General features: G+C 34.3%; 1 protein-coding gene across 7 annotated transcripts in view; it reads right to left on the reverse strand.

Moving 5' to 3' along the window:
• VPS54 (VPS54 subunit of GARP complex) overlaps window positions 1–18490 on the reverse strand; it is a 169748-nt gene that overhangs the window by 107304 nt on the left and 43954 nt on the right. For 6 of the 7 annotated variants that reach the window (XR_006200707.1, XM_042932433.1, XM_042932429.1 and 3 more), the window contains 3 exons: window positions 12366–12521; window positions 10385–10626; window positions 1670–1748 (listed from right to left, as the gene is read on the reverse strand). Coding sequence is in view for 6 of the 7 variants with exons in the window: in XM_042932433.1 (XP_042788367.1) it covers window positions 1670–1748; window positions 10385–10626; window positions 12366–12501 (457 nt within the window). In the remaining variant the exon portion in view is untranslated. Of the gene's footprint in view, window positions 1–1669; window positions 1749–10384; window positions 10627–12365; window positions 12522–18490 lie in introns of those variants that run through there. The other variant, XM_042932432.1, reaches the window with a different exon arrangement.

Raw genomic sequence — 18490 nt, forward strand, 5'->3', positions numbered from 1 at the left:
GATATCTTATTAAGTTTTGGTGAAATTAAGTTTGGCATACAGTTAAAAAATGAATTCAATACTAATATAGGAATACTGTTTTTATTGTTCAAAATACCCACCATCCCATCCAGAACTTATGATCAAGATTTTAACACCATATTAATTTTCTTCTTAGACATTTAGTTTGCATCAACAACAAACCTGCAAAGGAACCTACTTTACCTTCATCTCACCAACTAGATCTCAGAGGACATACCCTTTCAAAAGTAACCTTTCTGGGTTGGACTCCATGCCTTCCTGCCTCTTTCATGAGCTTGCTTCATCCTCAATTACCCTGCCTCTTTCTGTATCTTCAACCTGTTGCCTTCTAATAGCTCTTCCTGTCTGCATACAAACATGCTCAGCTCTCTCCCATTAAAACAAACAAATAAAGATAAAGCTAAAACCCAGGGCCTGGAGTAGGCTGAGGCAAGGGAGGACCTCCAGTACAAAATTTAAGAAAGCACATACTCTCAGGGTTATGCAAATGCCTCTCCCGCCTCATCTAGTGTTGACCATGCAAAAACATTCTTCCACTCTGTTCTAGATAGCCAATATCCTGTATCTCAAACCCTAAAGTCATATCCACATTGGTAGTCTCCATTTCTTTCTCTTGTACTCACTCCTTAACATATAGTATTGTGTTTTCTGTAACTATCACTTCAAGTCTGAATGTCCTCAAGATCTCCTAAATTGCGAAATCCAAAGAAACTTCTCAGTGTGCAAACTGATCTATCATTACCAACAACTAACTGATGACCAAAACCTGTGCTTTGATCTCTAACTTATCTCTCAAATGCCTAAATTCCTTTCCATCTTCATTTTAACTGCTTTTGGGGCCACATGATTTCTCACTTGTATTACTTCAATAGCCTTTTACTATCTCTTTGTCTCCAATTTTACCATCTTCCTTAAATTTATCTTCTACAACTATTTTCACAGTGAAATGTATAATCATAAATCTGATCATGTCTGGTTAAAGATATTTTGTGGCTCTGTACTGCTTTTAGAAAAGAAAAATTCCTTAACATGACATATAAGGCACTTCATATTAGGGCCAACTCCCCTGCCCACTTCTTCAGCCTCATATCTTGCTCCCAGAAGAGCCAATATACCCAACTCTTGTAGTTTCTTGAAGATGCTCTGTTCTCTCTTGACTCTACTGCTTTGCTTTTGCTGTTCCCTCTTCCTAGAAGGCCTCTTCTCCACATAAATCTTTCTTAACACCTACTTTAAAACACAGGCAATCATCAACTCTAGGAAGTTTTCTAAGGCTTAACAAATCAGGAGCTCTATACAATCTTACCACACTGAACTTACTGCTTGATATACAGTATTGCAACCTTACTCAGGAGACTTTCAGCTTCTTGAGGACAAGTGTTCTTTCTTATTCAACTATTATTAAGCAACAAGCAAAGTACCAAGCACCCAGATGTTAAATAAATATTTGTTGAAGTGAAGGATAACACTATGAGACCCATGATTTTTCTTTCTCAAAAACTTTTGAAAAAGATTATGATCACAGGCTATAAAAATTTCACTGAAATAAAAGATCCCCAAATTAAGATTTTGTTTGTTGATATTTACACTGTGCTACAAATACCACATATTCATCTATATATTGTCTACAAATAGCACATATTCATACCATGAGTATGTAAGAGAGTCCTGTCAAAAGTATCTTTAGGAGGACAAATATTCTTGCATCTCTCATGAGTCTTCTCTTTCTATAAAAAGACAAATAACAAAATAAATGCTATGTAGCAATATGAAAGCATCAAAATATTTCACAAAAGAATATACCAAATTAGTTGTACAAATTTTAATATGAAATCACTAACCTCTTGAACTTAAACAAGTATGCTTAATAAACCAAATATGAACTCTATGAACACCTATATGCTTATTTACACCCATCCCATTTTATATAATTATAGTAAAACCTCCATAAATTTGGAATGAAGTGGGGGTACAAATGAAAGATCCTTATTTACATAACATAAATCAATTGAGAATAACTTTTTAAAACAAGGAAGAAAATGTGAAAACCTATATACCTAAGATAGAAAGATAGGTATCAGTTAACCCTTTCTGACTCAAAGGAAAAGAAACCTCACTGACTTTAGATTAGATGAGCACTAACAATTCTATCTTTTCAGAGACACCATAAATAGTGGAAGACACCCATAGGGAAGTGGAGTATGGTAAGGAAAAAATACTGAGCTGGTAGTGTTCAGAGCTCTGATAGCAACTGTGGCAGAAACTACAGGATTGTCTTCAAACATGGCTATACCATTTTGCAGTCCTACCCACAACGAATAAGAGTTCCTATTAGTCTATATTCTTGCCAGCATTTGGTGCTATCAGTGTTTCAATTTCTGATAGATTTCAGTTCTCATAGATTTCAATTTCAAATTCTGATAGATGTGTAGTGGCATCTCATTGTTATTTTAATTTGCCATTCCCTAATGACATATGAGCATCTTTTCATATGCTTATTTGACATCTATATGTATTCTTTTATGAGATGCCTGTTCAGATCTTTCACCCATTTTTTTTATTGTGGCAAAATATACATAAAACTTATCATTTAAATTTGATTATTAGTGATATTGACTATCTTTTCACATGCTTATTGGTCATTTGTAGAAATGTTCATTCAAGTCCTTTTCCCATTTTTCAGTTGGGTTGTTTCTTATTGTTGAGTTTTAAGAGTTATTTGTACATTTTGGATAGCGATCCTTTATCATATATGTGTTTTGAAAATATTTTCTCCCAGTGTCTAGCTTGTATTCTTTCTTTTAATGGTCTTGCACAGATGGAAGTTTTAAATTTTAACTAAGTCCAACTTGTCAATTTTTTCTTTCATGGATTGTACTTTTGATGCCATTATCTAAAAAGTCATCACCAAACTCAAAGTCATGTATTTTTCTCCTATGTAATCTTCTAGTTTTACAGTTTTGCATTTTACATTTAGGTCTATGATCCATTTTGTGCTAATTTCTGTGAAAGGTGTGGGTAGTCTGTGTCTAGATTCTTTTTATTTATTTATTTATTTATTTATTTATTTATTTATTTATTTATTTATTTAATAATTTTTTGCATGTGGATATCTAGGTGTTCCAGCACCATTTATTCAAAAGACTATGGAACTGCCTTTGCACCTCTATCAAAAATCAGTTGACTATATTTGTGTAGGTCTATTTCTGAGCTCTCTTCTGTTCCTTTGGTCTGTATATCTATCCTTTCACAAATACTACACTGTCTATATTACTATATCTTCACGGTAAGTCTTGAAGTCAATTAGTGTCAGTCTTCCAACTTGGTTCTTCAATACTTTGTTAGCTATTCTCTTTTCCCTTTCTTTATAAACTTTGGAATTTGTTTCTTGGTATCTACAAAATAAATTGCTGGAATTTTAACTGAGATTGCGTTGAATCTATAGGCCAAGTTGGGAAGAACATTTTGACAATACTGAGTCTTCCTATCCACGTACATGGAATCTCTATTTAGATCTTCACTGATTCCTTTCATCAGTTTTGTAGTTATCCTCATATAGATCATATTCTGTTAGATTTATACCTAAGTATTTCATTTTCTTTGGTGCTAATGTAAATGGTGCTGTGCTAATTTCAAATTCTAATTGTCCATCAGTAGCATATAAGAAAGCAATTTACTTTTGTAATATTAACCTTGTATCCTGCAACTTCGGTATAATCGCTTATTAGTTCCAGGAGTTTCTTTACTGACTCTTTGGGATTTTCTACATAGACAATCATGATATCTGTGAATAAAGACAGTTTTATTTCTTCATTCCCAGTTTATATACCTTTTATTTCCTTTTCTTGTCTCATTGTGTAGTTAGAGTTTCCAGTATGATGTCAAAAGGAGTGGTGAGAACAGACATCCTTAGCTTGTTCCTGATCTTAAGTAGGAAAGCATCTAGTTTCTCACTATTAGTTGTAGGGTTTTTGTAGATACTATCAAGTTGAATTTGTTTCCCTTGGGGCACCTAGGTGGCTCAGTCAGTTAAGCGTCTGACTAGCTCAGGCCATGATCTCACAGTTGATGAGTTTGAACCCCACGTCAGGCTCTGTGCTGACAGCTCAAAGCCTGGAGCCTGCTTTGGATTCTGTGTCTCCCTCTCTCCCTGCTCTCCCCTGCTTGTGCTCTGTCTCTCTCTCAAAAATAAACATTAAAAAAATTAAAAAAATAAATAAAAAGTTCCCCTATATTCCCAGTTTGCTGCATTTTTATCATGAATGGGTATTGAGTTTTATCAAATGTTTTCTCTATATCTATTGATATGAACATACGACTTTTCTTCTTCAGCCTGTTAATTTATGGATTACACTAATTGCTTTTTGAATATTGGATCAACCTTACATATGTGGAATAAATCCCACTTAGTTATGGTATAGAATTCTTTTTATACGTTGTTGGGTTTGATTTTCCAATATTTTGTTAAGGACTTTTGCAACTATGTTCATGAGAGACAGTGGTCTGTAGTTTTCCTTTTTCATAATGTTTTTGTCTAATTTCAATATTAGGTTAATGCTGCATAAATAAGTTAGAAAGTATCCCCTTTGCTTCCATTTCCTGGAATAGATCATAAAGAACTGGTATAACTTCTTGCTTTAATGGTTGGTACAATTCACCAGTGAACTCATCTGGCCCTGGCGTTTTCTATTTTGAAAAATTATTATTGATTCAATTTCTTTAATAAGTATAGATTTATTCAGACAGAATTTGTGGGCATACAGTTTGTTCATAATATTATTTTACTATCTTTTTAATGTCCATGAGATCATTAGTGATATGACCTCTTTCATTTCTAGTACTAATAATTTATGTCTTTTTTTTTTTAATTAACTTGGCCAGACAATTATCAAGTTTATTGATCTTCTCAAAGAAACAGCTTTCAGTTTTATTGATTCTGTTGATTTCCATTTTTCAATTTCACTGATTTCTGGTCTAATTTTTATTATTTCTTTTCTTCTCTTGTTTTATTGTAAGATACTTGACACATGAGGTCATTAGTTTCAGGTACGAACACAGTGATTCACCTTCTGCTAACTTTGAATATCATTTGTTCTTTTTGTCTCCTGTGGTAAAAGCTTAGATTATTAATTTTAGATTTTTTTCTTCACTAATATACGCATTCAAAACTATTAAATTTCCCTCTAAGCAATGCTTTCACTAACCCACACATTTTGATACATTTCTATCAACTTTTCCTTAAGCTCACTGATTCTTTTCTCTGACGTTTCAAGTCTAGTGATGAATCCATCAAAGGCATTCTTCATGTCTGCTGTTTTCTATTTCTAGAATTTCCTTTTGATTCTTATTGTTTGCATCTCTCTGCTTACATTACCCATCTATTCTTACATGTTATCTACCTTTTCCATTAAGGTCTTAGTATATTAACCATAGTTGTTTTAAATTCCCAGTCTGAGAATTCCAACATTGTTGCCATCTGAGTCTCATTCTAGTACTTGCTCTTTAAACTGTGGGGTTTTCTTCTTCTTATCTTTAGTATATACTATAATTCTCTGTTGAATGCCAGATATGATGTACTGGATAAAAGGAACTGAGGTAAACAGGCATTTTGTGTGAGATTTCTGTTTATCTGGCTAGGAATGAGGCTGTATTTACTGTTTGCTGTAGCTGCAGATGTTAGAGGCTAAAATTTCCTCTGGTGTCCTTGTTTTTGTCTCCCTTGCTGTCTTTTTTGTTGTTGTTGTTTAATGTTTATTTATTTACTTTGAGACAGAGAGAGAGCAAATGGGGGAGGAGCAGAGAGAGAATCCCAAACAGGTTCCGTGCTGTCAGCACAGAGCTTGACACGGGGCTCGAACTCACAAATCATGAGATCATGACCTGAGAGACCTGGACACTTAACAACCTGAGCCACCCAGGTGCCCCTCCCTTGTTGCCTTTACAGATTTCTTAAATATTAAGTCTGAGACATTATTAAGACAATATTAAGTCTTTTAGTTGTATTCCCTTATTATACAAGTGCCCTATTGATATGGTGGGAAGATGTGGGAGGAAGGGAAGCATTCCAGAGTTCTGTGATTAGGCCTTTGTCTTTTAGTGAGTTTGCGCCCCTGGGCTGTTACCTTCAAAAAGCCTCTAAGTTGTTGATTTTCAGTTTTTTCAGATTTTTTCTTGTGAGAACAGGAGTAGAAGCTTCCAAGCTCCTTCTAAGCTGAACCAGAAGTATTTTTAACTTTTTAAGAAATGGCTAAACTGTTTTCCAAAAGGGTTTGTACCACTCTAAATTCCCACCAACAGTATGTGAGAGTTACTCCACCGGGGCTGGCAATAGGGTGAGGCAAGCAAGGAGCCTAGGGTACAATATTTAAAGAGGTACCTACTCTTAGATTCTCATGCCCCTTCATATTTTACATCTCAGGAACCTTGCCAGCCTCATCCTAATACTCACCCTATCCTTCATATCTTCACGAAAATATGAAAGAATATGTGTAGACATGGTATTGTTTTTTCTTTAAATATTTGGTAGAAATCAACAGTGAAGCCATGAGCGCTTGAGTTTGCTTCTTGAAAAGGTATTTAACATCAATTTCTTTAATAAGTATAAGGCTATTCAGGTTATCTATTTCTTCTTGAGTGAGATTTGGTCATTTGTGTCATTCAACAAATATGTCAGTTACTCTAACTTGTTAAGTTTATTGGCATAAAATTGTTCAAATTAGTCTTGTAACCACTGTAGAATCTGTAGTGATGTCATCACTCTCATTCTTGTTATTGGTGATTATGTTTTTTCTTCCTGGATCAGCATTGCTTATAGGTCTGCCAATTTTTAAGTTTTTTTTTTTTTTAACGTTTATTCATTTTTGAGAGACAGAGAGAGACAGAGTGTGAGCAGGGGAGGGGCAGAGAGAGGGAGACACAGAATTTGAAACAGGCTCCAGGCTCTGAGCTGTCAGCCCAGAGCCTGACGCAGGGCTCGAACTCACGAACTGCGAGATCCTGACCTGAGCTGAAGTCGGACACTAAACCGACTGAGCCACCCAGGCACCCAGGTCTGCCAATTTTATCGATCTCAAAGAATCAGCTTAGGGTTTCACTGATTTTTCTCTACTGTTTCTCTACTTTCTAGTTCACTGATTTTGACTTTGATGTTTCTTTCTTCTGCTTATTTTGGTTTAAATTTGTTCTTGTGGTAGCTTTTTAAGGTGGAAGTTGAGGTCACTAATTTGAGACTATTCTTCTTGTCTAATATATGCATCTACTGCTATAAATTGTTCCCTAAGTACCACCAGAGTAGCATGCCACAAATTTGATATGTTGTGTTTTTATTTCCACTCAGTTCAAACAACAGCTGCCTTTGGAACAACGTAGGGGTTAGGGACACCAATGTCCAATAATCAAAAATCCAAGTATAACTTTTAACTCTCCAAACACTTAACTACCAACTACTGTGGACCAGAAGCCTTAACAGTAACAAAAAGTCAATTAACACATATTTTGTATATTACACATTACATATTATTTCTTAAAATAATCTAGAAAAAAAATGTTATTAAGAAAATCATAAGGAAGGAGCGCCTGAGTGGCTCAGTCAGTTGGGCATCCAATTTTGGCTCAGGTCATGATCTTGTGGTTCCTGAGTTTGAGCCCTGGGTCGGGCTCTGTGCTGGCAGCTCGGAGCCTAGAGTCTGCTTTGGATTCTGTGTCTCCCTCTTTCTCTGTCCCTCCCCTGGCTCATGCTGTCTCTGTCTCTGTCTCTCTCTCTCTCTCAAAGATAAACATTAAAAAAAAAAAAAGTTTGTTTTTAAAAAAAGAAAATCATAAGGAAGAGAAAATACATTTACAGTACTGTGACTGTACTTATCAAAAAAATCTGCATATAAGTGGATCTGCATGGTTCAAACCAAGTTGTTCAAGGATCAATGGTTCTAATTTCCTTTTCCTCTTCGACCCACATTTTTATTTAGAAGTGTTAATTTTGGTTTCCAAGTATTTGTGGATTTTCCACACACTTTTCTGTCAATAATTTCTAATTTAATTCTATTGTGGTCAAAGAATATACTTTGTATGACTTGAAGACTTTTAAATGTATTAATATTTGTTTTATGGTTCAGATTATGTTGATAAATGTTCCAGGAACACTTCAGAAGAAAATGTATTCTTCTGTGTTGGGTGGAATGTTGTTTCAATGTGTTCTTTCAAAGTCAATTCAGGTTGATTGACAGTGCTGTCATTGAGCACTTGTTATTGAGAGACAAGTATTAAAATCCCCAACCAGAACTGTGAATTCATCCATTTCCCCCATAAAAACCAGAATTGTGAATTCATCCATTTCCCCCATAAAATTCCTACTTTTTGTTTCATATATTTTGAAGCTCTGTTTTTACAGACTAAATGTTTAGAAATATATCCTCTTGATTAACTTAACACTTTTATCATTATAAAATAATCGCTACCCCTAGGATAGTCTTTGCTTGGAAATCTGCTTTGGTTGGCATTAATATAGCCATTCCAGCTTTCTTTTGACTGGTGTTAGCATGGTATATCTTTTTCCATCGTTTTACTTTTCAAATGTTCTGTGTCTCTGTATTTAAAGTATACTTCTTATAGGCAGCATACAGTTGGGTCTCGCTTTTTCATCCAATCTCACAACCTCTGACTTGTAATCAGGGTGCTTAAACATTTACATTTAATATGATTATTGACAGGGTTAGGTTTAGGTCTATCATCTTGAAGTTTTTCTTTTTTTCTCATCCATTCTTTGCTCCCTTTTTACCCTTTTTCTGCCTTTGTTTGGATTGAGAATTTTTTTCATTTCATGTTATCTCTTCTGTTGGCTTATTAGCTATAATACTTTGTTTTGTTATTTTAGTGGTTGCTTAAGGGTTTATTGTTCATAATCCTTGTTAGAAATGTAAACTTTTTAATGGAGAGAAATAGTGTGTTTTGGTCTGTGTTGTATCCCTAGTGTTTAGAACAGTGCCTGGCACATGGAAGGCATTCAATAAATATTTGATCAATAAATGGATAAATAGAGAAGCCAAATGGTAGGTTATAAGGCATGAGATTACAAACCATCAAAAAGAAGGCATATTAAAGCTCATCCACTTAACAACATCCAGACAGCTATGATTGTTGAAAACAACACAGAAACTTGGGGCACCTGGGTGGCTCAGTTGATTAAGCATCAGACTCTTGTCTCAGCCCAGGTCTTGATCTCAGGGTCATGAGTTCAAGCCCCATGTTGCACTCCACACTAGGTAGGCATGGAGCCTACTTTAAAAAAAAAAAGAGGAACACAAAAACTCTAGACACCATATGTGAATATACATTATATAAAAGTAAATAATATTTACAGGTGCTGTACAAAAATAGTAGGTAGTACTAAAAATTAACCAGATACTGTATAGTACTAATGCCAATAATGTAATAATATTTAGCCTATTTCCAAATCATAAAAAGAACAAAGTAATCAAGTGAAATGAAGTCAGCTAAATGCAAATTAGGCTTGCTAATGAAAAAAGTATAAAAAAGGATATTATAAAAATATAAATACCCCTCTTCTACATGATATATAAAACGTGATCACTATAGTTAATAACACTGTATTGCATATTTGAAAGTTCCTAGGAAAGATTTTTAAAATCCTCATCACGAAAAAAAAAAAAATTTGTAACTATGTATGGTGACAGAGGTTAACTAGACTTATGGTGACCATTTTGCAATATATATAAATATCAAATCATTATGTTGTACACTTGAAACTATTATAATGTTATATGGCAATTATATTTCAGTAAAGAAAGAAGTTTTAATATCCCCTGTTCCATTTTAAAAGTGAGTTTCTTAAAAGACTAAAATGGTAACCAAAATTATATTGAAAATACTCACTAAAAATGAATAACAAGCCATCTCAAACTTAGGACCACTCGCTCAGAACTGAATGTAGAGCAATATATTATGTCTAAAGGTATCAAGACTATCTGCCAGAGCTAGCATGCTCTATTAAATTCTTTGTGGTAAATAAGAAACAAAGAAACAGTTCTATTCTGCTCATTTCTTAAACTTCACAAATCATCTGGGTTTTACTGGCCTAACAGAACAATTTTCTCCTTGGGAGGCAGGGTGGGTTGCATGTTGAATCTTAGCACTATTAGAAAAGTATAAATGTGAAAAATCACTCCAGTAAGAGAAATATATTTACATATATCTAAGCAAAGAATTAAATACAACCCAGGACAGTAGAATGAATATAGACAGAAAAGAATACTGTAAGCTCATCAAAGATTATTGGTCAAAAATCTATAATAAATCAAACTAAAGATCTTTCTATCCCTTTCGACCTGACTTCAAGATTAGATATTACCTGAGAGATTTCCTGTTGATACACTGTAAAATGTTCCTTGCTGATCTGTGGGAGGTAGAATGAAGGTATGACTTCAGTGTCCACAAAGTCCAATCCCCATGTTTTTGTGAAGAAGTCAGATTCTCTTTTTGCTAATCTAGGATCATTTAATGCTGCTGGGAGGTTTACTTTGGAATGATATATAGTCCATCTATGTTGATCTGTAACTAGAGATGGGGTAACACATAAACTATTTGAATCACCTGCAAAAAGTAAACAAGAAAACTCTGTAAACTAAGTTCTACATTTGAAAGTACATCCTAGAAAAATAAAAATTGCTTAGTTTCTGCTCTATGCCAAGGCACCAAAATCTCTCTTTTATAACAAACGTTTTAACGAAAATCAATCTGATTAAATAAACTTCAGCTTTCAGCATCAATTGCCAAGGGAAGGAAAAGCATGTAAAAGATAAAGAATACGCAAAATTTGAGAGTTGTATTTGCATCGTGGGGTGGATCATAAAGAAAGTCTTTCATTAGTTCCTTTCCTTAATGTACAATTTCTCTTTTTTCAACATCAAAACTCTTCTACCTTTTTATTATATATATTCTATCCTTTAATACTCCATATTTTTCACAGGTTTACCTCTTTTCTGTTGTATTATGGCAGACACACCTGGTTCTAATATCCTTTGTTTGGCTTATGATTAGATGCCAGAAATGCTGCTGTGGCATTAATCATAGAGGAAACAAAAATATATATATAGTCAATTCTTGTTATTCATGGTAGTTTTGTTCTATAAAGTCATGGTAACAATTAGCAAATATTGAACCACTATTCCTAGGGGAAATACAGGGGTAGGTACCTCCAAGCCTCTGGTCACAAAATTTTCATCAACCAATCAATAAATAATCTTATTCTGTTTCTGTTTAAAGACACCTTATTTAATATATATTGTTCATTCATTAACACTGAACTCATGGCTCACACCACTGTAATTCATACCTGAATGAATTTTCTTCATTAGTGCATACATTGCAGTCTTTTTGTGCTTAGAAACACTAGAAAGCACTTCAGCCCTACATGTGGTAACCATTTTTAAACAGCAAAAGCACCAATAAAAAGCTCAAAAATGCAAAAAATGTGGCACTGTTTAGACCACAAAAAAAGATACTTGTTTATAGCATGAGAGCTAAAACAAGAAGGCAAAGTGTTGCCTTGTTCAACCTTAGGTAGGTACATGTGCATCAGGCAATTCAAATTTTTCATTCCTCTGCAAATGGCTGCAAATAATGACAAAAGTACCACAAGTATTGATTTTAGGGTTACAAATAAATTTCAGGGATCAGGCAAACTTACAAACACAGAATCCACAAATAATAAGAATTGACTATACTATGTTTAACTAAAAAGCTTCAAATCTCTAGCTTCCATTTTCAAAACTTTTTTTTTCCATTTATGCAAGTAATTTCTTCTATGGAAATGCATGAAAAGAACCATATTCCAATTTTCCAATCAACTTCCAAATTATCTATCTCTTTAGTTTTAACACTATAAAATTTATTCTTTTAAGTATAGCTGACCTTTGAACAATGGAAGGATTAGGGGTACAGACCACTCCCCTCCCCATGTAGTCAAAAATCCACATCTAACTTCAACTCTGCCAAACTTTACTAATAGCCTACTGTTGATTGGAAGCCCTACAGATAACATAAATAGTCAATTAACATATTCTGTATGTTATATATATTATATACTACATCCTTACAAATAAAGTAAGCTAGAGGAAAGAAAATATTACTAAGAAATCTATAAGGAGAAAATATAGTTATAGTACTGTACTGTATTTATAAAAAAAAAAAAGCTACATATAAGTGGACTCATGTAGTTCAAACCCCATGTTGTTCAAGGGTCAACTGTATACAGAATCTGACTACTCATTTAAAGAGAATACAAATCCTCAGTAAAAATCTTCAAACCAACAAACAGAAAAAGGCCTTACCTGTGGGCTCCTTGGGACATACATCTGGCAGTGACTGCACAGGTCGAATGTGTTTTGTTGGATCTACCTCTTTTTTAAAGAAAACATCTCTGCTGCTTCCTTGAGGCACTGGTGAAGAACTGTGGCTTGAAGCCATTGCATAAAATCACCACTCAACTGAAAATAAGTAACAAGTAATAATCAAGATACTTAACACAAATCAAAATTCATCTGTAAGTATTATGCATGTCTCACACTTTCTCTGAAAAGGATACATTATCCAAAAATCCCTCAAGGTATAAGTATACAATTTGAATACTATTAACTGTGTCACTCATAATTAGTTACTAAGAAAGTTATTTGTCCTTGTTTGAAAAGTATTCTCCCGGAAGTGAAATATCTTCAGTCTTTTATCCAAAGTGCAAAATAGATACCAAAGCTGTAACCAATTATATATTAAAGATGAAAACATCCATTCATTCAGCAAGCATACAGTAATTACGCATTATAAGCAAATGGGTTTTTGAAGTCTGACTGCAGAAATTCTTCACTTACCAGCAGTATAACCTCAAGGAAATGTACTTAACCTTTGTGTACCTTACCTCATTTGTAAAAATGGACATGAAAAGAGCTCCCATTTCACAAACATTTTGTAAGAGTAAAAGGAATGGATATATATATAAAGCATATAAAGCATATAAAACAACGTTCGTCTCAAAAGTTAGTGTTTATAGATGTTAGTTACCATCATGATTATTACGACCAAGTGACAACCGTTATCAATTATAAAAGAAGTATTACTCTCCAAGGTGTCTGCAATTACATTAAGTAATGACAACAATCAAAACACTAAGTAAAACACAGGTTAACCTATGTCTACATTGTTCACTAGGTCCTAAAAGAATTTGTGGGGCAAGACAACATAACATAGGCTACAGTTTCAGGTAAAACTTTACAAATGAAGCAGTACATAACCTGGATACTGAAGAACATGTATTATTTTATTACTGGAGAGTAGATAATCTTATAGTTCAGAGTATACATATCAAATAACAGGTATTCAATAAACATTTTTCAATGAAGGAATAAATAAATGAACATAAACAGAAGTTTACAGCTGAAAGGGAACTTAGAGAGATCATCTAGTCTAAGTTCCCTCATACTGGAGATAAGTATAGCAAGGCTCAGAAAGACTAGGGGGTTTACAAAGACACATGGGTTTTAACAAATAAAAAAAAAAAAGCCTACTCAGGAAATCTGGTGAATATACCAAGGGTAAGAAATAAAGAGCAGAGACAAAGCTGAGAATGGTGACAAAAAATTAATCTACTCTAACTCTCCCCTAGTTTAGTGGAAAGCTAAAACTGACACTTCCGAAACTTCTTTGGTTTTTTTTTTTTTTATTTTTAATTAGTTTTCTTTATTTTTGAGAGACAGAGAGAGACAAAGCATGTGGGGGGGAGGGGCAGAGAGAGAGGGAGACACAGAATTGGAAGCAGGCTCCAGGCTCTGAGCTGTCAGCACAGACAGAGCCTGATGCAGGGCCCGAACTCACGAACCATGAGATCATGACCTGAGCCAAAGCTGGACGTTCAACTGACTGAGCCACCCAGGCGCCCCCCCAGACTTCTTTGATTATCTGTCACAGTCCTCCTAATGCAAAAGAAACAAATCCAATTACACCACTAAGACCGTAAGAAACAAACTGTTAAGAAAATGCACAAAGATAAATAACTTCCTTAGGGTCCCTGAACAGAAAGCAAACAATAACATGAACAAAGGTTAAGGGACATGGAATAATCATAAGACTATGTGGAAACTGACATGGCTAGAGTAAAACACTTGTATTGGGAAGTACTGAAAAATAAATCATACTTAAATACACACACACACACACACACACACAGAACATGGCCAGATGAATTAATCAGGGTCTTGGTTTGAAAGGGATCACTGGCCTGTTGCATATATAGCCATACACATTAAGTGTATGGTTTTATATGTGTATATATATACACATATATATGTATATATGTGTATATATATATATACGTATATGTATATATATATAAAACATATTTGAGAGAGAAAAGATAATCTAAAGGAAAGTATATAATACATAATCCTGTATATTAAGTATTTAGTAAGGATAATTCCAAATTTAACATAAAGTCTATTTAACTTTATTAATTTCATCAAATAAAATGGCTAAATTAAAGACATTTTGACATTTGTAGAGGTAAGCTACAAATATATGGAAAATGTATTTATATTGATTGCCCATTGCTTGGTGTCAGATAAATCAAATACTGATTGATAGCACACTACTATTTCAATTTATACTATTTACCATCATGTTGTTTCAACAGCAAAAAGAAATCCTAAGCGCCATCTCAGGAAGCCAGAAATACTTGAGGAGATGGAGACTAAACTAGTCTAGAAAAAATTTCTAGACTCCTATAAGTTATTTCAGTATCTGAGGTGGTGGGGGAGTGGTACCTTATTTACTCTTTAAAGATTCTGAACTGGGACACATATATAGGTTTTGTTTGTTCTTCTTATGAAATGGGGGAACATCTCTAACTATAAAGAGAGTATGTAAAATTAGGGGACTGCCTATATAGGGGAGTCCCAATTTCAAACCATTTGTCTCTCCATTTCTTTCAATCATCCTGAGTTTATTAAGATTTCCGCACAGTAAGAACCAAACGTTGTATTAATGGCCACATAAGTATGATGCAGATACTTAGTATGTGCAATCACTAGTAATAAAATATTGTGGATTTATTCATAAGGCATGGATGCATAAACAAATACACCAAATCCCTGTGGCCTCTAAACCAAACAACTTCAGCAAAAAAAATAATCTTTCATTGAAAAGCTAAAGAACAGAAATGATGAGGCATCCTAGTAAGAAAGTTTCAGTGTAACCTAAGAATAGTTTGTCTATCCAGAAAAAAAAAAAAAAAAAACTAGCAAAAATAATAACAAAAAACACAGAATACAGGGAAAAAGAAAGCTCTATGCACTAAATGCAGGTAACCTCTGATTTCTAATACTTCCACTTTACATCTAGAAACAAATTTGGCATTTAATCAGCGGTCACCTACAATGAGAATCTGTAAATCACTCCACCATTCTTTACACAATCATCTTTTCATAATTATATCAATACCATACTCAACTATTATATTCTCTTGAAGCCTTCTTCGGTTTCTCACACTTAAGTCACCCTTTATGTATTTCTATTTTTGCAACAACCATACTGAAAATTTGGTCTTTATATAGGTCTTCTCAGACTATGAACCTCTTGATGTTTCCATTTTCCTGTGTATTCTATGTGCCTAACACAATTCCTGGCACACAGATAGATATATAATAAATACTTTAGAGATGGATTAAATGGGTAATATGTAGAACAGATCAGAAGAGAGATGTTAGTTAGACAGCTACTGATAATCCTTAAGTGAATAGATAAGAGCATGGGTATGAGTTAAGGAAAGAAACAGTCTCATTCATTCCAAAAGAATTTGTAAGAATGAGTAAGATCAGAAACATGTGTACAGGAGTGCTGATGCATAGGAGCACTTGTACCCCAATGTTTACAGCAGCACTTTCAATAATACCCAAATTATGGAAAGAGCGTAAATGTCCATCAACTGATGAATGGATAAAGAAGTTGTGGTTTATGTACACAATGGAATACTATGTGGCAATGAGAAAGAATAAAATATGGCCTTTTGTAGCAACGTGTATGGAACTGGAGAGTGTTATGCTAAGTGAAACAAGTCATAGAGAGAAAGACAGATACCATATATTTTCACTCTTATGTGGATCCTGAGAAACTTAACAGAAGACCATGGGGGAGGGGAAGGGGGAAAAAAAAAGTTACAGAGGGAAGGAGGCAAACCAGAAGAGACTCTTAAAAACTGAGAATAAACTGAGGGTTGATGGGGGGTGGGAGGAGGGGAAAGTGGATGATGGGAATTGAGGAGGGCACCTGTTGGGATGAGCACTGGGTGTAGTATAGAAACCAATTTGACAATAAATTTCATATTAAAAAAAAAAAAGAAACATGTGATTGTCTTTCTTTTATGTCTCAAAGTATCTTTTTATGTTACAAGTTAGGTTAAAAGCTTCTATTAAAAGTTCCTAAAACAATGTCACTCCAGAAGCACCAGCATACCAACAGCTCGGACTGGTTTCTAAATGTAGGTACACACTGTTTTTCCAAAGTTTGCATTATGCCAGTCTGCTTTTACTAAAGACCTACATTAGCACCTGTTTTCACTAACCAAAAGAAATCCAAAGAGGATTGTTGCTTTTCTTTAAAAAGGTGAGAGGCAAAAACCGCATTCAGCATTTGCAGCAAGCCATCACAGAGGCAGGACACACCCAAAGCAGCAAGTGTAGCACTGCCAAACTACCTCCCTGAAATTACACTCAGCACCTCAGCAACAAGCTACTGTAGCTTTGAACCATGTATCTTAGTATCTGTGCTTTTTCTCAATTTATTCTAGGCAACCATTGGTAATACGTGTCTTAAGAAATAGGAGAAGCCTAAAACATGTCATTTTGGGGGTCTGGGAACGTTCAAACATTTTCCCTATAAATTAATGGTAAGTGTTTCTCTGCTTTACACTATTTCAGTTTTACAAAAGATTTCACAGGTATGCTCTACTTTCAAGGAATAAGTGAAAACTATACCATCTCCACAAAGAAACCACGGTTTACTGACGAAATATCTGAGTTCAGACCTGGAGCACAGGGGAAAAAAAAAAAAAAAGTGGATCCTGAGAACTCTTGCGTCAGAAAGCAAGTAAATGCTCAAAGACCAGAAGGATCTGTCAAAAGGACAAAGGACCAAGTAAAAAGGGTGCTCAAATGCCACTTGCGGGACAATTTGAGCACTCCAAAAAAAAAAAAAAAAAGGAAAAGAAACTTACTTGAGTGTAACATATTGGCTAAATAAAAATTAATGAATATACAGTGATACTTAGGGAAAGAAAAAGACATGAGGAAAAGTGGGTGGAGTGGGATGAAGAAAGGAAATCTCTTCTTTACAGAACAAAGCCAGTAATAAATGTAGAAGGAAGAACTGAATTAGTTGTAACCCTAAGGTATAAACCAATTCAGGCAAAAATCATCGATGTATGCTAAAGCTACTAGGTGAAAGGTTGTTCAGATTCAGAACACTCATCTTGTGCCAAAGTATTACCCCACAGATTACTAAGCAATGCAAAGGGGAAAATGTATCTTTAAAATCTGGTTGTCACTACCTTAACTAAGTCATCAAACTTGGCATCATTGACAATAGTATGACAACTTAATGAGTCATGAAATGACAATATAAAATAAACATCATCACCTCTGAAGCATTCTCACCAAAAATATTTAAGCCTCTGCACCAGGAGTTAAGCTTTTCTATCCTATGGATTCCTTGGCAGTCTGGTGAAGTCTACAGACCCCTTCCCAGAATAATTTAGTTTATAATGCATAAAATACATTAGATTACAATGGACAACTATACTGAGATAAACTTTTTAAAACGTAATACAGTAATTTCTTGCTTCTCACTTAATGCAAATCTATCTTAATTTCTAAGCAATAATTGAGCTTAAATATTTCAAGGTATCTGCAACACATTAATGTGACATGAAAATATTTGAAATTTCTACTAGTGACAAAGTTACAGGCAGTCCTAATATCCCTATGAAGGGTTATCTACATTCATAATTAAAGGAAACACTTAAAATCCAGTTAAAGGAGGTTTCTTTTGATCCTTGGCACTATTGACATTTTGAGCTGAGTAATTCTTTGTTATTGGGTGTTTTCCGTCTATGCATTTTAGGATCTTTAGATGTATCCTTGGCCTCTATTCACTTGATGCCAATAGTACCTTCCCCTGCCACATATACAGTTATGACAACCAAAAATGTGTCTAGACAAAGCCAAATATGCTGAGGTGGGGGAAAGAAGGGAGAAAACAAAATCACCCCAAGTGATAACCACTGAGTTAAAATAAAGATGATCATAAGATAAATGAACATATGAACTGACTGAAGGTGCTAATATCAATTCTTACAATAAGTATTAATAAAGGTTCATTTCTTTTTTCCTTCTATCAAAAAAAATGAAGAATCCTT

Source organism: Panthera leo, chromosome A3, assembly GCF_018350215.1.
Source record: "Panthera leo isolate Ple1 chromosome A3, P.leo_Ple1_pat1.1, whole genome shotgun sequence".
NCBI classification, from domain to species: domain Eukaryota; kingdom Metazoa; phylum Chordata; class Mammalia; order Carnivora; family Felidae; genus Panthera; species Panthera leo.